General features: G+C 43.7%; 1 protein-coding gene across 3 annotated transcripts; it reads left to right on the top strand.

The window, feature by feature from the left end:
- The first annotated feature begins 4717 nt into the window (after positions 1-4717).
- Positions 4718-22425, top strand: GNG13 (G protein subunit gamma 13). Of its 3 annotated transcripts, none has more exons than XM_033962651.1 (3): positions 4718-4808; positions 17799-17948; positions 20966-22425. In XM_033962651.1, exons 2-3 carry the CDS (start codon positions 17845-17847, stop codon positions 21069-21071), a joined length of 210 nt encoding a protein of 69 aa, XP_033818542.1. In that variant the 5' UTR covers positions 4718-4808; positions 17799-17844; the 3' UTR covers positions 21072-22425. The 3 variants fall into 3 exon arrangements, with proteins under 3 accessions (XP_033818542.1, XP_033818541.1, XP_033818543.1); XM_033962650.1 differs by lacking the exon at positions 4718-4808 and adding an exon at positions 4970-5021; XM_033962652.1 differs by lacking the exon at positions 4718-4808 and adding an exon at positions 12499-12518.
- The last annotated feature ends 2433 nt before the right edge of the window (positions 22426-24858 follow it).

Below are 24858 nucleotides of genomic sequence, written 5' to 3'. Positions count from 1 at the left end.
AATGCCTCCAGGATCAGGTTTGGGAACCACTGGCTTAAAATCTAAGTTTGTATTCTAGGTGATAGAGGGTTAGGTGACTTGCCCAAGATCACAAGGGATTTGAACCCTGGCTCTCGGCTCACTGCTGTGGCCATTAGTTTATTCTTCTGGTTTGTTATGGACTTTAGGGTTTGATGGAAAATAAGTCTCTGAAAAGGAAAAATTAAGTTTTTACATACCATTGCCGATTTCCATTGGCATTGACCCAGTAATAGTTGTATTGTATAGCATTGAATCCTACCGATTCCTACTGTATCTTGCATCTTCACTGATATGCCTCAATTCTCTTGCTGTGAACCGCCGGAATCTTCTGGTTGGGCTGTATATAAGAATAAAATTATTATTATTATTATAGAAAGATAGGACATGGTTGATAACTCTTCATGCCAGCTACCAAGCTCTGCAATCTCGTTCTTTCCCACATGCCTTCTTTAGTTCAGATATGTTCTTTGTCTCTGCCACCTGTCATACATCCATTACCCAAATGTTTTCCTTAGGTCACTCCTGAGTCTGCCCTTTTCATCTTGTTTCAGAGCTTTGTATCAGTTGAAAGAGGCCCATCCCCTGTGCATCTTTGCCATACAGAAGGTAGACAGGGACAAATTCTTCAGGCTGTGGGGAGCCACAAGTACAAGGGGGCACTCGGAGAAATTGAAAAAGGACAGGTTTAGAACAAATGCTAGGAAGTTCTTTTTCACTCAGAGGGTGGTGGACACATGGAACACGCTCCCGGAGGCTGTGATAGGCCAGAGCTCGCTACAGGGGTTCAAGGAGGGTCTAGATAGGTTCCTAAAAGAAAAGGGGATTGAGGGGTACAGATAGAAGTAGAGGTAGGTTATAGGAATAGTCAGAAACCACTTCACAGGTCATGAATCTGATGGGCCGCCGCGGGAGCGGACCGCTGGGCACGATGGACCTCTGGTCTGACCCACTGGAGGCAACTTCTTATGTTCTTATTGTCTCTATCTCCTGCCTTTCTTCCAAACTATACTTATTGAGATCTTTAAATCTGTACCCTATGCTTTATGATGAAGACCACTGACCATTGCAGTAGCTAGGAATATTTTTTAAACAACTATTGCTTAGAGGTTGGTATTATATGTATTAGTAGTGGGATAATCAGTAGGTCAGAGGAGCATTTTCATGTCTTTCTACCCCTTGCCAAAATGCATTTTTACTGATCAGATTATGCTATAGAACACCAGATGGTACAGGCTGCCAGATTAAAGGATTTTCTAAAATCATTAATATTGCAAACCTTTCGCAATTCATAATTCCTTAATCTATAATGCTGGGAGCAGAGATAATACCCATGCAAGCCATAAATCTACTGTGTGTGATCTCGACCAGTGTTCTTCAACCTTTTGACACCTATGGACCGGCGGAAAAAAAGAATGATTTTGCGGACCAGCAGTTGAACACTGGCCTAAGTCGTGGGCCAGACCCTGCCATCTCCACCCCAGACCCCACCCCCATAATAGTACTAATTGTAACACCATTTTTCCATTCATTTTTCACATATATACACACACACATACAATAATCTTATTAACCACAAAATTAAACTACACAAAGCAGACTGTATGCTTCTCAACATTCATTCCTATCAGAACAGATAACCCCTATGCAAATACGGGACCAAAAACTAAAAGTACTAATATATACAAACAAACCCTAAGATGCAAGACTTTGCATGCAGTACAACCCCAGAGAAAAAGAAACAAATGCATTTCCTTCTGAACAGTGCAAAACACAGACAGCAGATGTAAATTCTCAAAATTGACACAATTCAATCACTAAATTTAAATAAAATCATTCCCCCTACCTTTGTTGTCTCCCTCCCTCCATGCTGTGCCTTACCTTCTGGCCTGCTCCCGCCTGCCCATTTTATGCCGCCCCTAGTGTTATCTTCGGGCCGGCTCCCTCTTCCTCACTAACGCAGTGCACAAAGCCGCGGGCAGCAGCTCCACATGCATCCCGCGCCTCATCTGGAAGCCTTCCCTCTGACGTTGCGATGTCAGATAGAAGGCTTCCAGTTCAGGCGCAGGACACACGTAGGAGCTGATGCCCACGGCTTTGTGCACTGCAGCACTGAGGAAGAAGGAACTGGCCCAAAGATAACACTAGGGGCGGCATAAAATGGGCAGGCGGGAGCAGGCCAGAAGGTAAGGCACAGCATGGAGGGAAGGAGACAACAAAGGTATTGATCGCACAGCAGACCGGCGATTGAAGAGCACTATCTTGAGCCCGATGCACATGCCAGCTGTGGACCGGCACCAGTCCATGGACCGGTGGTTGAAGAACACTGATCTAGACCAGAGGTTTTCAATCCAGATCTTGGATTTTCAGGATGTCTTCAAGGAATATGCATGAGAAGATTTGCATACCAAAGAGGCAGTGTATTCAAATCTCTCTCATGCATATTCATTGTGAATATCCTGACACCTTGGCCTACCTGTGAACCTTGAGGACCAACCTGACTGGGTGGGTGTGTCCCGAGGTGTAAACTAAAATCGCCAACCTCCAACTCTGCCTTTCTAACATGAAAACCTGGATGACAAACAAACTACAGCTGAACGCCTCCAAGACCGAACTTTTATGGATCAGGAAAAACTACCAACACTACACACGCCCAACACTATCCTGGGATTCCACCTCACTAACAGCAGCAGATCAGGTACACAGCCTAGGAGTAACTTTAGCCGGCCACCTGTCCCTGTCCGCCCACATTTTGCAAGTAGTTTCCACCTCCTTCTACTACCTCTGCCAACTGAGAAGGATCAAACCCTACATCTCCAAACCAGACCTACGCCTATGTTCTCTCCAGGATGGATTAATGCAACTCCCTATTTAATGGAGTGGCCAAAAAAAATCTCAAACGCCTCCAGCGTGTACAAAATGCAGCAATCTGCCTCCTTCTCAATCTCAACTACCACGATCCCATCTCCCCAGCCCTCTGCGCAGAGCACTGGCTTCCAATTAGCTAATGCTATGCATTCAAAGCCCTGGTAATAGAACATAAAATAATTTAAGCCACCACCCCAGCCTACATGGGATCCAAGCTAACCCTATACATCCCCACCCACTTCCTCGGCTCTGAAACGGAGAAACGCCTATGCATCTCCCCCCCCCCCCCCCCCCAGGAAGGTCTCTCCTGTCTGAAACTGCCCGCAAATGCTCCTACAGCCACTTCATCCCCCAACTCTGGAATCAACTCTGCCCGCAAATCAGATTACAGAACTCATTGATGACCTTCTGGAAAATGGTGAAGACCCTCCTCTTCAACTAAAATTCCAACTGCAATCAACCCCCCATCCCACCCCCTTAAATTTCCCCTTCCTTTCTGCCCTCTCTTCTTCATTCGTCTTAACTTGTACTTAAGTTGCTGTATATTCATTGTACTGTCCAAATGTATTCCACTATGAATGTTGACTTGTAACCCGTTCTGAGCTACTGGGAGAACGGGATAGAAATCGAATTAAATAAATAAATTCATACCATAGCTGAGAATAAATCAGCAGAAAGTCAGAATAGGAGCACTGGTGTTGCCTTGTAGAGCACAATTTTCTGTATAGAAACATAGAACACCATGGCAGATAACAACCATATGGCCCATTCAATCTGCCCATCCACACCTCCTGCTCAGCCATACAATCCCTCCTCTCCCTCGGAGATCTTCTGTCTTTTATCTTCTGCTTTCTTGAGTTCTGATACTGAACAGAAACACAAATTAACCCTAAAGCACTTTTAAAGTAGGCAGGGGTTGTTAGATGAGATGATTTAAAAGCAAGGGTTCCAGCAAACATATTTTAAGGAACTCAAGTAATATTTAAAAAGCAGAAGAAAGAAGGAGGTTGTGATCAGAGCTTGTAAAATAGGGATATATATATACACAGAAAGATGCACTTTCAAAAGAATGAGAGGGAATGAAAGCCACAGGATGGAAAGGTGAGCAAAACATAAAGAAAGCCAAGAGCAGACTGGTTCACAGTCCTGTCCTGCAGGACCAAAAGCCAGTCTAATGAATATGCATGGAGCAGATTTGCATGCCTGTCACCTCCATTATATGCAAATCTCTCTCATGCATATTCATTAAGGTTATCCCAAAAACCCAACTGGCTGGTGGTCCTCCAGGACAGGGCTGGGAAACCAGAGGTCCTTCACGTCCAGGTTACTCTGGACTTTCTTCCAGTTCATCAGGCCCAGGAAGCAAAGAATCCCCTGCATTGGTACCCAGTTCCCTTTCTGGGTGTAAAACTGGCCATTTGGTGTGAAAGTAGAGTTTTGTGCCCCCCTAAATAGGTAACTTTTCCAGATCAAAAAGAGACGCTTTTACTCCACAATCCAGGACTTCCTCGTCTTCTTTTCTGAAATTATTGCATTTCACCCTCTATCCTCTTGGTTTCTGTTTTGGTCCCCTCAGTTTAATTGTATCGTATAATAGGCGATTCATCAATTCCCGAGGTCGGGCTTTGGGTGCTAGACCCGGCTGCGCCCCCTTCCCCGGAGATGCTGCCGTAGCCCCCCGGGATGCAATTAGGAAAGACAAAAACACTGAGCAACTAATGAGGCTTTTTTTCCGCGTCCTGAAGCCCGACGGCCGCCAGTCTGTCTGCGAGCAGCTGAAGGCATTTAAGCCAGGCTTGCGGGCGGCAGCTCCGCCTGGATCTGCTCTGCTGCAAGGCCGGCTTTGCTTTCGCTCCTTTCAAGCGTGGCGAAGGCGAGCTCGGGGCTCTGCTTTGGGGAAGGGGTGCGAGGCGGACCTGCAGGTAAGTTTCCCGGGCTGGAGCTGGGGGCGATGTCCGTAGTTCCAGATGTGCAAATCCTAAGCCTGGCCTGGCAAAGTCTCAAGAAATCGGGGGCGGTGCAGATGTCATGATGTCGCTCTGGTTGGCATCCTGCAATGCAAAGCTTTGCCCAACCCCTGCATTAAAAGGCTGGGGCTCAGGATCTCTCCACTGGTGTCAGCCGGGGCTGCCGAGGTAAGTGGCTGAGCAAAACCTTGGTGGGTCGGGAAGGTCTGGACGGGTCACCCAAGTTCCCTGAAGTGAGTCAGGATGTCACTTTTGCAAGGTGCAGGATGCTGGATTTAGGAGAGGCTTAGCGGGATGGATGGTCCAGGTGCTGAGATGCCTTAGACTAGAGGCACAAAGCCATCAATCACGGGGGGACCCAGCTGGGGCTGTGTGGCAGGGGGTTCACCTAGGATTTGCCATCATGAAGAGTAGAGAGAACCATTGCAAGACAATTCATCCCTATTTTCTTGTCCCCCTTCTCCCAGGCGGGGCTGGTGCAAAGACATTAAGCCATTTAACCTGCCCCCCCTCCCCCCCCCAACAATTCCCATAGAATCCCTTCTTTCCCAGATTTTGTTATTCAACTCCACAATGATAATTCCTGGAACTATCCTGCAAACACCCAGCCCTGGACATCTTCACAGCCACAGCGTAACCTTAAACACCACAGTCAGAGTTTCTTTCATTCGTGTATTTTTTTAAAACGTATAACCCACCTAAAACCTCAGCGGGTTCCAAACACTACGCACGTAACTAGATAACACAAAATTCTCAGCCCAATCCACAAAGTTGGGGCAGACTCCATCCGAGAGCTTCACACTTAGCCCAGTGGTTTTCCAGCTCTGTTCAAATAAATACCCACAATATTAAGGACCATTTATTTCTTCAGTTTTCGACACCCTTCTCCCAGGGGGGCTCAGAACAGTTCACATGAATTTTCCATGTCTGTACTGATGGGCTCACAATCTCTCTAATGTACCTGGGCAATGGGGGATTAAGTGACTTGCCCAGGGTCACAAGGAGCAGCGTGGGATTTGAACCCACAACCTCAGGGGGCTGAGGCTGTAGCTCTAACCACTGCACCACTCTAGAAATCAAACTTAGTAAAAGTGAGCTGAGTAAAGGACAATCAAGCCATTGTGACATCACTGATGAGCTTGGCTCTTATTGGTGGAAAGAGGCATTATGACATCACAATACCAGCTCTGAAACTTTTCACACTATTTATTTATTCAATTTTCTATACTATTCTCCCAGGGGAGCTCAGGATTGTTGACATGAATTTATTCAGGCACTTGAGCATTTTTCCCTGTCCGTCCTGGTGGGCTCACAATCTATCTAATGTACTTGGGGCAATGGGGGGGGGGATTAAGTGACTTGCCCAGGGTCACAAGGAGCAGCTGAGGCTGTAGCTTTAACCACTGCGCCACACTCTCCCCTTTGGCAGTGCAATTAACTCTACCCCAACTAAGGCCACTTGTTTCACCTCTGGTTGCCTCAGGAGTTTGAAGTCACATGCTGAGAATATCCTTTCAGAGTCCCCATCACTCACTGAGGTGCTGGTGTCCTTGCCCTCTCATTCAAAGAAATCTCCGGGATGCTGTATGGCTCTGCTCCATCATCTAGGACCTGCTGCTGATGTGTCCACACTAGACCTTGAGTATGCCTCCTCATCCTCATTCGGTTACCACCCATGCTGTCAGGAGGGGTAGGTGTGTGTAGCACTGACCGGACTGGAAAGCGCTGGCACAGCGCATATTACTCTCCTCTGCCGTGGGCAGCTGTGGCGCTGATAGAATGGGAGAGTGTGGCACAGTGGTTAAAGCTACAGCCTCAGCACCCTGAGGTTGTGGGTTCAAATCCCACGCTGCTCCTTGTGACCCTGGGCAAGTCACTTAATTCCCCCCCCCCCCCCATCAGTCCAGGTATGTTAGATAAGATTGTGAGCCCGCCAGGACAGACAGGGAAAAGTGCTTGAGTACCTGAATAAATTCATGTAAACCATTCTGAGCTCCCTTGAATCAAGCTGCCCTGGAGGGTACTTGCTAATGAGGGGCTAAGAGGTGCAGTAGCCCCTGAAATGCCTTGGCCTGATATTCAAAGGATTTGGGCTCTTTGAAGACTTGACCAGGGATTTACTCAGTTCCACTACACTAGAAGTATAAAAAGTGGGTGGGTGGCAAGAGGAGCAGAGACGTTAAGAGCTTAGCACTGAATTTCACCTCTAGGCAAATGGATGGCAGAAGGCCATTTAAATCACCTCTGGCACCTAACTGGACACTTGCTGCCGAACCCAAGGCAAATCTTTTATTCTGGGGGCAGAGTCAGCACTTAAACCAGCTAAGACGGTGGGGTTTTCAAGGTATCCCTAATTCAAGTTTCAAGTTTAATAATTCTCTTGATTAATCGCTTAATCATATTTCAAAGTGATGAACAATTTAAAATACATCCATCATATATATATATATAAAAAAAAAGAGCAAAAACAATACAATACATACTTTAAATAATAACATTGGGTTAAAAACTAAAACATCATTTTAAGAACATAATTAATATGCATGAGACAGATTTGCAAATAATAGAGGTGACAGGCATGCAAATCTATCTCAGGACAGGCTTAAGAACAACTGGGCTAACAGAAATGCAAATACAAGACCACATAAGGTAATGTAAAGCTCTTGAATTCCTGAACTCCCACCAACAGTTGCTCCAGGTGGATAACAAGAGAAGAAAGACAAAAGGGAAAAAAAGATTAAGGAAGTTTGGAAATAGTAAGAGGTGGAAGCTCTTAAGTCAGAAGGCAAGGATTGCCACAATTGGACTACCTGATAACAAGTACAATTCGCTAAACTCTGGGAAATGATGGGAAAATTGCACGACAGGAGTATCTGGCCCTTGAAAACCTGAAAACAGTCCAAGTAAATATTCCAGAGTGGCTTCATCTTAAATATGAATCTATACGAGCCAGTTTAAAGAGAATGTGAATGTGGGAGTTTGATTTCCAAATCAGTATTCAAATCAGGTTGGAATTCAAGAAACATATACATAATAATAACGAGAATGTGGACCAGTACAGGGAACCAGTGAAGACTTATCAATGCAGGAGTGACTCGATCACATTTTTACAAATAGGAGTTTAGCAGGAGTTTACTGAATAATCTGAAGCTTTATGTATATTCTAACTGGGAGAGATAATAATAATCACTTTATTTTTATATACCACAAACAATTCAGAGCGGTTTACAGAGGAAGAGACTGTATACAGACTTTCAAAATTGCACTAGCATGGGAAGATTGTTACATTAATGGCCTCTTTTACAAAGCCGTGCTAGCGGCTGCCCTGTGCTAACGGCTCCGAAGCCCAGAGATTTAAAGGGCTTTGGGGCTGTTGCTGCACGCCAGCCACCAGCGTGGTTTTGTAAAAGAGGCGGTAAGTTTGTCCAGAAAACCCTAAAGTTGGAAAAACTGTGTGAATTGAGTTTTTTTCCCCATGGATTGCATTGTGCTTGATCAGAAAATAATTTTTAAAAAAATATTAAAGCCCATCCTGGGGTCACTCAAAGCCACCGATTACATAAAGCTCCATTTTTCTTAAAAGTCGCTGGAGCAAATTTCTTGGCATTATAGCTATAACGTTTGTTACATTGATAAAAAGATATTTTCTGCAAAAGTTTTAGCACTTTATTGTGGGAAATAACAGAAATTTGACATACTTTGCTAATAGCTAAACACGTAAACTTTGGTGGAGTTATCTCCCAATGGCGTTCCAAGCACTCGATGCCTTCTTGAGCGAGGATAAAGCCTGCGATGCTAGTCAACTCTTCGCTGGGTCTCTGGTGATGCCAGCGGCAAAGTCAGTTATCAATTAAACACCTCGCTCAGCTGTGTCATTAACAACCTTCAAGATTTTGGATGGGGAGTTAGGAGTTGAAAACAGCCTCGTGACTTCCCCCCCCCCCCCCCCCCCGTTTCACTTTCTACCTCCTTCAGTCCCTCACTATCATACTAGTATGCAGGTTATCCAATCCCTCCCTTGCTACTAAAATTTCAATATTGTTGCTTTGTAGGAGAGATGTTGTTTGTTTCTTCCTACTTCATGCTCACGATGTAACTTCGCTGCATTCATGCAGCCTCTCTTGTTGTAAACCATCTTGAACTGATATAAATAAAGATATTATTATTATAATAAAGACTTATCGTTTGATTCCACAAGTCCTGTGCTTGATGATTCATTCAGTTCAGTATCTGCCAAAAAATGCTCTGTACATTCCTCAGAGGGGAACCAGGTGCATTTCTCTTCCCCGAAAGCTCTCCCTCCAGTGGTTGCCTTCTTTTAACTCTATGTGGGAAGAGACATTGAACCCTGACTCTCCAGCTGCTGCTGTTTCATTTAACCCCCTCCCCCCCCCCCCGTCCTTATCAAGGCTGTGGGGTATCCCACATATCATTACCAGAAGTGCTTTTGTAGGCTCTAGATCTCTGTGGAGGATAAATGAACCTTCCTCCTCGGCTTTTCCCCTTCCCACACCCCTGCCTCAGGAAATGACTGACATGACTGAATGAAAATTAACACCTGGAGAGCTTGTGTGCTGGATATATTGTGTAGGGGGATTAGCAATATTATAGAATACAACCAGCGTTGGGGTGCTCTCTCAGATACAGCAACTTGACCATGCCTTATATAGACTCTGACATACTTATTCCTCAAATAAAGAGCTTGGCACAGTCTGAAATGTCCTTCTCATACACAGAGAATTTTGTTTTCCTGCGTCTTGAGAAGCAAAGTAGGGTTTTAAAAAAGTTTGGATAATTTCTTAAAACAAAATTCCATAAGGCATTCTTAAGATGGACTTGTGGAAGGATGAGCAGCATAAAATCTGTTTTACTACTTGGGATCTTGCCAGGTACTTGGGACCTGGGTTGGCCACTGTTGGAAACAGGATACTGGGCTTGATGGACCTTCGGTTTGTCCCAATATGGCAGCTCTTATGTTCTTATCTGAGCCAAGTCTAGGATAGTCGAGCCATTGTGACATCACTGAGGTTGGCTCTTAGGCATTGTTGGAATGAGGCTTTATGACATCATAATCTTGCTACTCTTTGGGATCATAAGAAGTGCCTGTGCTGGGTCAGACCAGAGGTCCATCATGCCCAGCAGTCTGCCCGCGCAGTGGCCCATCAGGTCTAGGACCTGTGTAGTAGTTCTCTATCTGTACCCCTCTTGCCAGGTACTTGGGACCTGGGTTGGCCAATGTTAGAAACAGGATACTGGGCTTCATGGACCTTCTGTCTGTCCCAGTAGGGCAACTCTTTTGTTCTTATTTTCATGCTAGTCCATTTAGATATGTGGAACTAAGGATCAGTCAACATAATTTTAAAAAGGTATCACCTACATCCTTTCTGTTGACCTATATCATATACATAGCACTTGCTTTAACAGACCTATCGGTGACTCCATGTAAAATTTTAAAAACTCTTTCCCTTTAGAAAAAGCTTAAAGCACAGAGCTGTTTTCTACACAACTTTTCTGTGTAAAATGCAACACAGCACTAACTGCAAAATGGTCCTTATTCAGTTTCTTTTGGTTTCATACTCAGTGGTACCTAGGGTATGTGACACTCGGGGGCCGATCATTGTTTAACACCTCCCCCTCTATATAAAAAGGGATCAGAGGAGCTGCACCTGGGCAGACCGATCCCCCCCTCCCTGGTATGCCACTGCCTGAGGAAGGAGCTATTGGGTTCCAAAAGTTAGTAAAAACAAGTATTAAAATTAGTCCAGTAAAAAGATTACCTTATTTCCATTTTCTATTTATAAATGTTTATCAATACAGCTACAATACCACTTTATTCTAAAGCAACAAAAAAAATATTTTTTCTATCTTTTGTCATCTCTGGTTTCTGCTTTCCTTATCTTCTCTTCACTCTCCGTTCCATCCAGCGTCCACCCTTTCTCTGACCCCTCCTTTCCAAGCACACTACCAATCCCTTATCCATACTCTCAACACCTCTCGCTTAGATTATTGCAACTGGCTTCTTTCAGGTCTTCTACTCAACCATCTCTCTCCCCTTCAATCTGTTCAAAATTCTGCTGCATTACTCACATTCCACTAAAGCCACTATTCTCGCATTCCCCCTCTCCTCAAGTCACTTCATTGGCTCCCCATACATTTCTGAATACAGTTCAAACTCCTCTTACTGACTTACAAGTGCATTCGCTCTGAAGCCCCTCCAATATCTCTCTTCACTTATCTCCCCCTATGCTCCTCCCCGAGAACTCCATTCATTGGCAAGCCCCTCTTATCTGTACCTTTCTCTTCCACTGCCAACTTCAGACTCCGTCCCTTCTATCTTGCTACACCACATGCCTGGAACAAACTGCCTGAAAACCTACAGTGGGCTCCATCTCTGGCAGTGTTCCAGTCCACGTTAAAAGCCCATCTCTTTGAGACTGCTTTCAATTCCTAACTCCCTCTTGCCATAAGACACTCATGTACATCTTTTCATTCTCTCTGCAAGAAACTCCCCAATCCCTATATGTCCTGTCTGTCTATATTAGATTGTAAGCTGTTCTGAGCAGGGACTGTCTTATTACATGCTAAATTTACAGCGTTCTATAGAAATGACAAATAGTAGCAGTATTAGGGAGGATAAGGGGAATCATGGAGCAGAGGCAGGAGAGGGAAAGGGAAGGATGGAGAAAGGGGATCCTGGAGTGGGAAGGAACAAGTCCTCATCTCCCAAAGATCCCCATCCCCTTACTCAAACCCCAGCACCCTTCTGATTCCCTTACTTTCTCCCTGCCTACTATCTTCATTCATGCCTCATAACACCATCACTGGTCTGCTTTCTCCCTTCTCCCCATCTTGAATCCCTTCATCCACTCTATCACCCCAAACTCCCTCAGATTCTCTGCTCTCCCATACCCTTTTGAATCCCATCACTTTCTTCATGCATCCCTTTCTAATCCTCTTACTCACCGTCTTGCATCTTCAGAAGCCACATCTTCAATAACCTTATTCACAGACTGCACCTCTCTGATCCCTCCCCACATCCCCAATCTAGACATCCTCTTTCATGTTCTTCCTTCACACTCCATCTTGTAATCTCCTCACTCATCCCCCATGATCTTTTCACTCATTTTGCGATATCCAGATACCCTCTGCACTAGTGCTACCAGATTTGTTCACTGAAAAAAGAAGACACGTGGCCCCATCCCATTCCACCTCCAGCCCCAACCTCGCCCCCCCCCACCCAAACCTCATCTCTTCTTCCCAAGTCTGGGCTGCGTCTGGAGGGCCTCCGAGCATGCAGGATGCAATGCGATGACATCACATGCATTCGCGCATATTTGGAACATCATCGTATCGCATCCACACATGCTAGGAGGACTTCCAGATGCGATCTCAAGCTTGGGGCCTTCCAAAACCCATAAAAACTGCCGGGTTTTGAAAATCCTCTTAAAAAGAGGACATGTCTGGCTTTTCCTGGGCATCTGGTAACCCTACCCTGCACCATCTCAATCATCCCTTTACTGCTGCAGCCTCGGACACCACCATCACCACCTGATCCCTTTCTGCTGCTATCGTTGACCATCCAGCCCCTTTTGCTCAGAGCACATGTACAAGATGTGACATCTAACTCCGAGGAGGACTTGGTAACTTATCTGTATTCTAAATTTAGTGAGTATTGATATGAGCTGTTAAGAAATGTTAACTGCTGTGTATTCATTGGATTTGTTCAGTTATTATTTTTTATGTACCGCGTTGAACCATAAGAACATAAGAATAGCCTTACTGGGTCAGACCAATGGCCCATCAAGCCCTGTTCTCACATAAGAACATAAGAAGTTGCCTCCGCTGAGGCAGACCAGAGGTCCATCTCGCCCAGCGGTCCGCTCCCGCGGCGGCCCATCAGGCCCTTTTGCCTGAGCAGTGGTCCCTGACTAGCTTTATAACCTATCTCTACTCCTATTCCTGTAACTTACCTCTACTCCTATCCCTATAACCCATCTCTACACTTATCTATACCCCTCAATCCCTTTGTCCTATAGGAACCTATCCAAGCCTTCCTTGAAGCCCTGTACAGAGCTCCTATCTACCACAGCCTCTGGAAGCACATTCCATGTATCCACCACCCTCTGGGTGAAAAAGAACTTCCTAGCGTTTGTTCTAAACCTGTCCCCTTCAATTTCTCCGAGTGCCCCCTTGTACTTGTGGTCCCCCTTAGTTTGAAAAATCTCACGGTAGCTAATCCAGGTCACTAGTACTTAGTACCTGGCCAAAACCCAAGGAGTAGCAATATTCCACGCTACTGATCCGAAAGGTATTGCGGCATATAAATAAACTTTTATGCTATGTTATGTTTAGGGTTACCATATGGCTTTCAATGGAAGTAAAACCCGGATATCTCAATCCATCCTTTTTTTTTTTTTCTGGAGCCATATGGTAACCCTATTTACATCTTTACTAACCAGATCAAATACACACACATTCTCTGACACCCCTACCCATGACAACAAAAAAAACAGAACCCCTGATCGTACCCATGCCAATCACACGGAAACCATGATATCTCTAGTCCTGCCAAACACGCACAAAGCCTCACTTAAAGAATAAAAGAATTGCCGCTGCTGCGTCAGATCCCTCATGCAGTGGCCCTTAGGTCAAAGACCAGTGCCCTGAGACTAGCCTTACCTGCGCACGTTCTGGTTCAGCAGGAACTTGTCCAACTTTGTCTTGAATCCCTGGAGGGTGTTTTTCCCTACGACAGACTCCGGAAGAATGTTCCAGTTTTCTACCACTCTGGGTGAAGAACTTCCTTATGTTTGTACGGAATCTATCCCCTCTCATTCTCTCTACCTTGGAGAGGGTGAACAACCTGTCTTTATCTACTAAGTCTATTCCCTTCATTATCTTGAATGTTTCAATCATGTCCCCAGTTTCTCAAATCTCTCAATGTACGGCAACTGTAAGAAAAACTGCACACCTAAACAGAAAACAGAATTCTTCACGCTCAAGAAAAGTGCTATATACATTTTGCTTCCCAAAAAGGAGTTCTGTACATCTCCTTTGTGTAAAAACTGTTTTAATACTCAATCACAACCTGCAGCAAACATAAAACCAATAATTTAGCTTTAGAACAACCTGATTCTCCATAGTTTTAATCATCTGGGTCAAATCCAAATTTTATTTGAACTAAATATCTTTGCCACCCACTATCTCTCTCCTGCAGATAGCAAAAAAATATCTTGTGGCGGTTGTACACCATTAAGTATCGCAAGACTAAATATGTTAAAATTTAATTATTCAGTCGAAGAAACCCCCCCCCCCCCCCCCCACATTAACTGCTGGAAAACTACTATATATATAAAGATCTTTTGCTTGCTAGAATTTTCTACCACCTTCTCTTCACCGATGGATTATCTTTAAGTGAATGCCAGAAAGTACCAAAGACATCCAAATACTTTGATTGAATCCAACATTATAAAAATCTTGCTGGATTATAATGAGCTCCTATTTGCATTCGCAGAGCCTCCTCTCTCTTAACAGCAGTTTGCAGAGTTGGAACTTAGAACTCAACTTTACCATTAAGATGGTTCATTACATTTTATTTATATGGATAACGTGCTGGAAGATTCTCTTGAGAAAGAGATTAAGGCCCACATGCTATAAACAGTGTCTTAACTTAGGTGTCCTACTGGTACCTAACTTAAGTAAAAATCTGATTAAAAATCCTAGAAAAATGGCACCTTCATCGCTGCTATGACGGAGCTTTACGAAGCCTAACACCAGTGTAGGCATGGCTATCACCTGAAGTGGCGTTGAGTGTGAAAGGTAGGCGCTGGAAACGTAAGTCTTTAAAACCCTGGCGCCTACCTTTCACAGAGTTGCGATTCTTGAAATGGTGCTGTTGTGTGATTGACGCCCGATCAGCGGCTGTTTTTAAGGCAGCTGCCATCGCCGTTTATAGAATCTGACCCCAAGTGTGTCTCTTTTCTGTCCTCATTTTCTTTAAGGATATAATTGTCTTGATGTTTCAAAGCACTTTTCCATCAAGAGTGCCAAAAGCCATCTAAAGGACTGGTGATCCTCAAGCTAGAAGCGGAAGTAACCTCTCGGGCTCAATCCATCAACACCCCCCCCCTTCTGTCAGCCCATTAGCAGGGTTTAAAAACACCATCACCAATCCTTCACTACCCCCTTCTGCCATCACATAACAGACCAGCAACAATAGATGAGACCATTAGTTATCATCTAATTACAGTCTATCTTTCTATTCGTCCTTTGCAGGACATTGTCTTGGAATTTGGAAATCACTTGTCAGGTGCTCAGTTGAAGCAGATAGACATCTCAAAACGGCCCAAAAAATCCATTCATCTGCCGACAACATCTAAACCATGATTTTTGAAAGGCAGAATTTGGCTATTTTTACACTGCAATTCATCCAGATAGCAAGAAGGCATGTTGGGGGGGTGTTTTGGATGGGAGTAGGGAATGTACGATACTTCTTTAGAAAGAAGTCTACAACTCAGGAGCCATCAGAGACTCCCCCCGTCAGCCCTTGAATTGCTTCCCTACACCAGTGTTTTTCAACCTTTTTACACCTATGGACCGACAGAAATAAAATAATAATTCTGTGGACCAGCATCGATCTGTGGACCAGCGGTTGAAGAACACTGGGCTAAGTCGTGGGCCAGACCCCGCCCATCTCTACCCAATCTCCACCCCAGACCCTGCCCCCATAATAGTACTAATTGTAACACTATTTTTTCCATTCATTTTTCAGATACACAATACTGTATAACCTTATTAACAACACATAATGGTTAACCACAAAATTAAACTATATAAAGCACACTGACAGATGTAAATTCTCAAAATTGACATAATTCAATCACTAAATTCAATAATAAAATCATTCCCTCCTACCTTTGTTGTCTCCCTCCCTCCATGCTATGCCTGGCCTGCTCCCACCTGGCCATTTTATGCCGCCCCCGGTATTATCTTCAGGCCAGCTCCCTCTTCCTCACTGATGCAGTGCAGAAAGCTGTGGGCAACAGCTCCTTGCGCGTCCCGTGCCTCATCTGAAAGCCTTCTTTCTGATGTTGCAACGTCAGAGAGAAGGCTTCCAGTTCAGATGCAGGATGTGCGTAGGAGCCACTGCCCGTGGCTTTGTGCACTGAAGAGGGAGCTGGCTCGAAGATAACGCCGCATCGATCGCACCGTGGACCGGTGGTTGAAGAACACTGTTTTGGGCCTGATGCACGTGCTGGCCCTGTGGACCGGCAGAAAATTTCTGTGGACCGGCACCAGTCCATGGACCGGTGGTTGAAGAACACTGCCCTAGACTCCTTTCTTTACTATAATGATTGTAGTTCAACCCTTTTCCCTGTCGTATCATGTCTGTCCTTGTGTGATTTGAGATGTATTCTTATTTTATTATAATGTACCCCATTGTAAAGTGTACATCGCTTAGAAGTATTATAAACGATATAATCAAATTTTAAATAAACTTGAAAGGTCCAAAATGAGGACGTCTTTCAGTGATGATGGAACAGGAAGAAACATCCAGGGCATAAAAGAAGGATGTTTTTATCTAGACCTATTTCAATCACATCTAGGATACAAAAAGGTGCCCTGATTGAGCAGCTGACCCCTGGAGGGCTGAAGGCATAATCCCTCCTTCATCCCCCAGTGGTTACTGAGCTCCTCCCACCTCCCATAAGAAGTGAAAGTGAGAGCAGATACCAGGATCTATGACCGCTTCAGGGATTATGGCCATTTGGCCTTTACCTACCATCATGTTTTTAACAGAGTAACAAGTGCAAGGAGCAGCCTAGTGGTCAATGCAATGGACTTTAAAGAACAGGACCTGGGTTTAACACCCAATTTAACTCTCATTTCACTACAAATACGTGAGCCTTCCTGGAAAGCAGAAATACCTACAGCACCTGCAAGTGTGATGGCCCTTTTAATTGTTCTTAAGAACAGACTTACTGGGTCAGAGCAATGGTCCATCTAGCCCAATCTCCTGTTTCTAACAGTGGTCGATCCAAGTCACAGGACCAGGCAGATAGTCAAACAGGATCAACATTCCAATAAGGGATTTGTACCCGGGTCTTGTTGTTTAGAGTCCACTGCACTAACTGCTAGGTTGCCCTCGGCAACGACATTTTCTACAAATTATGCCAGATCGCCATCTTTGTGCTTGCTTTTTTGGCGTTCCTATTTTGGACATTTAATTTTGGAAAATGGCTGGTCGTTTTGGATGTTTTCATTGCAAGAACGTCCTTCTCACGTATTTCTGAACGGGAAATCCTGACATTGTTTCTGTTCAGAAATGGCCGTGAGATGGACGGTTTTTTTGAGCATTACGAGCAGGGTGTCCCAATTCTGACTTGGATATTCTTTTGAAAATGTCCCTCCACATCACCTTATTTTGAAAGTGAAAGGTTAACATGGTCATGTAGAAGTACAAAGAGAACCCATAAGTTATTGTGAAATTTCCAATGATAAAATCAAAGGTTTATCATGTGATTCCCTACAGTTTTTTTCCTAACTGTCTGGTTAGGATAAATGAGAACATAAGAGCTGCCCTACTGGGACAGACCGAAAGTCCATCAAGCCCAGTATCCTGTTTCCAACAGTGGCCAACCCTGGTCCCAAGTACCTAACATAAGAATGGTAGTCTCTATAAAACCCGCAGTTTTCCACCAGCTAAAGGAGGCTCCAACAAGCAGAGATTTTATCTTTGGGTGACAAGACTTCAGCTGTTCTGCTCTTTGTTACCTTCCAGTGGTGAGGTCTGTTGCTAGAACTTCTACAAGAGGTTTCTTAGAAAGAAGAGTGGCAGTCTGCGGACTAGGAGGTCCTCTCCAAAAAAATTGTTTTCATTCTCCCCAAAGTGGATTTAAGAAACTCTGAACTTTACTGACTGATCTTTGTCTCATTGCATTTCAGCTAATATTTGACTGCGACAGAAAAAGAGGCCTTCAAATTTGCCATCATGGAGGAAGATGAAATAGATATACCCCAGATGAAAAAAGAACTGGAAAGTCTGAAACATCAGCTGGCTTTCAAGCGAGAAATGTCCTCCAAGTCTATACCTGAGTGAGTAGCTACCGAGCACATGAACACCCCACACCATACACCTTCTGCCTAGAGACCTGCTCTACCCAGGATAGGAGGTGACCCGGCCGTCTCTCCACCATCACATCTCACGGTGCTACATAGGACTCCACCCCCCCCCCCCACACACCTTTTAAGTCCTCTGTGTATGTTGTTGGTTTTTTTGTTGTTTAAATATTTGTATAATTTAATTCAAAAGGCAAAGTACAAAATTCTGACAGTTATACATCAGGTAATATATGGTATGTGATGCAAGCACTGAAAAAGTGTTCACAGTCAGCAATGAGGTTATCACTTGAACATCCAAATGAAGTACACTATAAAAAAACTCCATGGATGACAGCAATCTCTCTGGTCGGGCCTCAAATAGGGAATGCTTTGAATGGTTCACTAAAGTCATTTCAAGATCTGAAGTCCTTCAAAACATCTTGGCTTGTAAAAGCATTTTTTTAGATTTTAGGATGTTTCTTCTGCCTCACCCTTTTATTTATTTATATCTCCAATCTACTGATAACAACCACAGACTACAAGTTATTCAGAAGAGAAATAAAGACCATACTCTTCATGAAATCCCTGATTAAATCTGAACATCTCGAATACTTCCTTCCACCTCTCTTCTTCCTCACTCTCTGAAAATACCCACCCTCTTCTCTACCTTCACTTGTCATGACCACTGATCTCTTCTTGTAACAGACCAACCTTAAATTCTTTTGTAATCCGCCTTGAACCGCAAGGTAATGGCGAAATAGAAATCTCTAATGCATGTAATATAAGCAGAATATAAATTTTTTTAAAATAAACAAATAAAATCAACTGAATAAAATTTACAAAACACAATTACAATAATAAAAAACAAAACAAATGGCCCATCTACTCTGCCCATCCACAGTAACCATTATCTCTTTCTCTCGCTGAGAGATCCCACATGCGTATCCCAGGCCCTCTTGAATTCAGACATAATTCCCACCAAAATGGCTTCCCCTGAACTCCTGAAGCTTCTGGAAAGCAGCCATAGATCATAACAAGGAATCGCTTTCCCTTAGAACATGGGCTCATTTCTGCCAGATAGGATAAGGGAGTGGGTGACAGTATGGATTCTTCTAGCACTAGCCAAATTGGCTTATTCTGTAAGCCAATAACCGCCCCTGTCGCAAACTATAGGCCTAATGATAATGTTCCAAATTTGGTAAATTCACTCCTAACAATTCCTTAACCTGCTGTAACTTCCACAATGCAACCCTAGGAGGACGTCTTTGCCAGAAGAATTTTGAAATAATACTTTGCAGAGACTTATAAAAAGCTGCCAGGAAAAGTAATGGTAACATACTTAAAATATAATTTTTTTTGGTAAAAATTTTATTATTTTAAAAACTACAACAGTGTAGTACATTTGATTGAATACAGAAAAATATTACAGAGATTACACCATTTTATACAATTAGTATATAGTGCCATAACTTTACCCACCCACCCTTCTATCAATTATTAATAATATAATACAACTTTATTTACTACATTGATATGAAGAATTAATATCAATTTCTCAAATACCTCTCCCTCCCCCACCCCGGATGTGTAAGGAAAAACTTAAAGAAGAATACATAAACCATTAATGTGAAGCAGCAAATAAAGCCAATGGACTCCCTACTTTGTTAAATGAAACACTTGACCCCAAACATTCTGCATTCATTCTCTCATATTTGTATGTATTATATACATTTGTCCACTAAAATGTGTAGTTTAATCTATCATGGCTTTTCCAATTTCTCGTGATCAATTGAACAGCTATTCCAGTCAAAACCAGGAAAAGACGGCTTTTATATTTATCAAGGGGAGGGTTAACGTGTAACATAGTACCACAAATTATGGCTTCATATGTTAAGGGAATATCCGATTCTAAAACAATATTTATTTGTCCCCAAATTGACTTCCAAAAACTAAATATCAGTGGACAAAAAAATAACAGATGATCTAAAGTCCCTATATAATATAATATAATTATATAATATAAAATATAATTAATTTTTGGTATCAATACCATCTTGGTGGTCTTCATTCTACCTCAAACCAGCAAAGAAGAGGCAAGAGAGATGATGTCTGTACCAACCAACCGTTACATATATATTTATTGACACAATGACAATTGTCCAACAAGTCCTTGATTAGAAATGTCAGACATAGTCCCAGCTAGGATCCAAGTTTCGGTGGCAATGTTGCTTTCCTCAGGGGACAACAAATGGACTTGATAAGACAAACAAATCACGCAAAACTTTATGCATTGGTGTCTCTGAAGTGCAAAGTGCGCCAATTATTCATGTCTCTGCAAAAGAACCATAACTAGTATGCTCCTGAAAGAAACACTAATGCACTCTGTGCACAAGGGGCAACAATTCCTTTCCCAATGCTCAATAAAACTCCACATGAAAACCATCTGGACCTGGCTAGCTAAAACATCTCGTATCTCCTCCTCCACATCTAACATCTCCCTATAAGCATCTGACAAAACAGGATGTTCCACCTTGAAAGTATAAGTATGATGGGGAAATACTATTTAATTTAAAATGTATTTTTAAACCTTAAATGTCAGAAGACCACAGAATAGGAACTAAAGCCGGGAAAATGACCCTGTTGCTGTGGGAGTTCTTGTTTGCCATAGGTGCACTCTTTGTTCCTTGTTAAAACATTAATAGTGACATAGTGTACAATTTCCTTGACATTTCAGCCACGGAGATCATACTTCACTTACCCTGGCTTAGGCGTGAGGTTCATTACCGTCATAGTAGGTGCAAAATTAACCCATTCGGAGACATTGACCTTAAAGGAGAAATGTGTTTCATGCTCTGATGTGCTGCATGAATATCCTTTAGACCCATCACAACCCTATCAAATGAAAGCACAACAGGATTATTGAGTTTACTTTTCAGTTGATTAATTGTCATAGTTCTGTTTCTGGGAATAAACTGCTCTTGATTTAACCCTATTTGCTTTCCTCTTTCTAGGCTGGTTAAATGGATAGAAGACGGTGTTCCAAATGATCCATTCCTGAATCCCGCCCTTATGAAAAGCAACCCATGGGTGGAAAGGGGGAAGTGCTCCATCCTGTGATGCCCGTCTCTTTTTAACCACTCCATCTTCCTGCTAAAATGTTTAAAATCCTGTATTAAATCAGAATGTACTTTTGTTTCTTAATTTTAAATTAGCAATGCTCCAGATCTAGCCAAAAAAGTGTCTAGAACTTGTCTTTCTATGTATACGAGTGAAGGTTTGAGACAAGATGGAACATGAAATGGTGGACGTAGGCAGCTGCTAGTATAGACAGAGACTATAAGCTATAGAAACCATGTCAGGAGATTTACATAACAGATGATAGTACCCAGTTTGCCTAGTTAAACCAACCAAATAATTGGTTGTAGGGTTACCAGATTTTTTGTTTAAAAAAGAGGATGTGTGTTTCCCCTTCCCGTTCCGCTCACAGCCCTCCCTACTCCTTTCTGCCCCCCAACCCCACACAAACCTCATCTCTTCAGGGCCGCGGCTAGAGGGTCTCTGTGCATGTGCGGATGTGACACGATGACATCATGTGCAGAGCCCCTCCAGATGCGGCCCCGAACACAGCGCTTTTCAAATCCTGGACAAACTGCCGGGTTTTGAAAACCCATCCGGACATGTGTGGGTAAATCCGGACATCTAGTAACCCTAGATGCTTCAAAACCTACTAGTCCCAAAGGGAGAGGGAACTAAGGCCCCTTTCAGTAACGCTCGATGCAGGTTAACGGGCATTAATGTGCGCTATCTGCCACAGCGCCAGTGGAAATATGAGCTATGGTGGCAGACGATGCAGGCTAATTAATTTACCCCACTTTCACGAAGCTGCGGTAGGCTTTTTTTTTATCACCGGCTGTGACAATATTAGCTCCGAGCGCTGGAGCCAATACTACCGTGGCTGGCAATCGAAAAGCCTAACGCGGCTTCGTATAAGGGGTGGGGTAGTCTGTACTAACGGCTCTTTTTACAAAGCTGCTGCTGCTGCGGTGATCGCTCAGACGCCCGTAGGGCTACCATGGCTTTCTTAAAGGGGGGAGGGTAAGTGTTAGCAAATGGAGCTATATGTAATGGATCCAGTCCTACGCTAAACACAACCGATTTTAAATGATAACTTGAAAGGGGGATAAAAGTGTTTAGGATGCTCCATATTAATATGCTGAATTGTGAAATGGTCTTCCAAAGCAGGTACCAGACCAACCAGCACTCCTTTCCTTTCACTGAGCTCTGAATTTGTAATTACAACTAATAGAGGATATGTTTTATATATTTGTACAATCCTGATAATGTTGTCAGCTTTTTTATTATAACTGTGAGTCACCCTGAACCTTTACTGGGAGTGGTCAGCTAACTAATAGACTAGAATTCATTGTGGTCAACTGCGGGTCTGGAAAAATTAGGTGCTAGCTAGGTTTTACGAGCCTTGGAAGATGCTTTCCTTAAGAAAAAGGGTTTGCTTTTTTTTTTTTTTTACTTATTTAATTTTTTATATATTACCTACCCAGGAACAGGCTACCTAATGCTGTTTATAATCGTATACCAAATTAAAACATAAGCCACCCCAACTACCTGTGACAGTTAAATTCCACCACACCACCCAGCAATGCAGCAGTCTAGCACCAGTGAACAGCCAGGCCTTCGGTTTCTTCCAGAAATGCAAGTAGTGATCTTCTACCCTGAAATCAAGGCCAAGCTAGTCCACAAACTGGGCCCCGTCTGGAAATAACTCTTATCCATCACCTCCCTACAAAAATAATCCCTATGAAGGCCTCTAGACTCTTCCTGTCCCGATTCCACCTTGCTAAATTTGACAGGGAAAAATGGTCCCTCTACCCTGAATGCCCAAAACAGGGAAGACAATGTAAAACTTCCAACCACCTTCTAGCGCTTGCTCTTCCCAGAGCCAAAGATCACTCTGGCGGCCATGTTTGAAGCACCTGATCAACTTTCTTGAAAGCCCCATCTAAAGGTTGAGGTCACATAAGCCTGGTTTGCCCTTTACGTTCCTAGGCTCTGCCATCCTCCTCCTTTCTTTCTCCACTTAGACCATGGGAAAAATTGCATGTTGCCAGTTAACATGGGCCACAGCAATTTGGAGCAGCGAGCCCTCCTTTCCAATGCACTAAGATGCAGTTGCAGGGTCTCCTCCCTGCTGGTCTAGCTAGGGCTGTGGGACATAAGGTTACCAGATTTTCCTTTCGGATCCTTCGGATTTTCCCTGCCCCCAGGCCTGCCTAGATCTGCCCATCCCCAACCATATCCCACCCCCAAGCCCTGCCCTAGCCCCACCCCCCCTCCCATTGCCTACTCATCAGACATGTGCGGATGTCCTCCCTGCCCGACACAGCTTTTGAAAAGCTGTCCGGACCCCCGAACATGTCCTGGGAAATCTGGACATCTGGTACCCCTAAAAGAGGCACAGAAGTGAGTCTTATTTCCTGTGCTAAGCTGCAGCAGCAGGTTCTCTTCTCTGCTGTCTTAGCTGGGGTTGTGCCTTCCATGCAGGCACTAGGAGTAAATGTTGTGGTATGTGGCAGCCAGACAACCCGGTTTTTCTGCCCTAAACACTACAGCCATACTGAGCCAAAGCATCTCCCCCCTCTTGAATCAGTTTAGTTTTCCTTCCCATGCTGATCAGCAGCTTTGGACCTTTCGCTTTTCAATTCAATGCCATCTTTAGCTGATCAAGTTATTGCTATGGGACATTGAACACATACCATCCCGTTGCACTTCTTGAGTACCACCATCCCAGTTACTGTGAACATGTAATTGGCAGAAGTAGCAAGGTGGTGAACAGAAAGAGTGTCAAATAGACAAAAAAGGAGCAAAAACACTTGTACTAACTAATAGACCATAAGAAAAGTGTCATAACTTAACGCAGGGTGTTCCAGAACCGGCAAACAGAAATATTTTACCAAAGGATATAACTCCCTAACGTACAAAGACTTAAGAAAGGGAGATTTAAAGACCATCACTGGTCCGCTCCAGGGAAAAACCCTCTTTACAACAGAAAACCCGGGCATAAAGCTAAAGCTTCAGTGTTCAGGATGGCAGAAGTTCAAGCAACCAAAAGACGCTCTTGATTGAATTCACTTGTTGAATATCTAAATTAGACCCGGGCTTTTGGCAGCAGGTGACGCATTGTGGATTCCCTGCTTGATCTGTGACTTGAAAGCTGTAAACTGCACTACACAAGACAGCGATTTGAAAAGTGCAGCAAAAGCTAAGTGAACGTCTATTGTCTTTAGTTCAGTCCTTTGTTTTAAGTATTCTGGGCTATTGCAATATTGCTCATCTAGCTGGTAACCAAAAAAAATCCATACAAATGTAAGGAAGTTCTTCTTCATCCTGAGAGTGGTAGAGAACTGGAATGCTCTTCCGGAGTCTGTCATAAGGGAAAACACCCTCCAGGGATTCAAGACAAGGTTGGACAAGTTCCTGCTGAATCAGAATGAATGCAGGTAGGGCTGGTCTCGGTTAGGACACTGGTCTTTGACCTGGGGGCCACCACCTGAGCGGACTGTTGGGCGAGATGGACCACTGGTCTGACCCAGCAGCGGCTGTTCTTATGACTTTGACTAATACTGAACACAGCAATCTGTCTGACTTTTAAATGGGAAAAAAAAAAATCCGGACCATATAACGCCCTACTATAGGGAGTTCCACTGGCTCCCTATGGAAACAAGAGTGCAGTTTAAGTTTGGTTGTATATGCTAGAAAGTGATATCTAGTCTGGCTCCAGCCTATTTAGTAGATCAGTTCATTTTCTCTCATCACAGACGTTCCACTTGAATAGCTACACTTTTTGATTTTCCATTGCCCAAAGGCTGCCTCTATAAAAGATATCACA

The sequence above is a fragment of the Geotrypetes seraphini genome, chromosome 11, assembly GCF_902459505.1.
Source record: "Geotrypetes seraphini chromosome 11, aGeoSer1.1, whole genome shotgun sequence".
Taxonomy (NCBI): domain Eukaryota; kingdom Metazoa; phylum Chordata; class Amphibia; order Gymnophiona; family Dermophiidae; genus Geotrypetes; species Geotrypetes seraphini.
This window is presented reverse-complemented; position numbering and strand designations above follow the sequence as displayed.

Coding starts and splice junctions, on each gene's coding strand:
- GNG13 (XM_033962651.1), top strand. CDS start 17,845: ATGGAGGAAGATGAAATAGATATACCCCAGATGAAAAAAGAACTGGAA. Junction 17,949..20,965: donor TCCTCCAAGTCTATACCTGA/GTGAGTAGCTAC, acceptor TCCTCTTTCTAG/GCTGGTTAAATGGATAGAAG.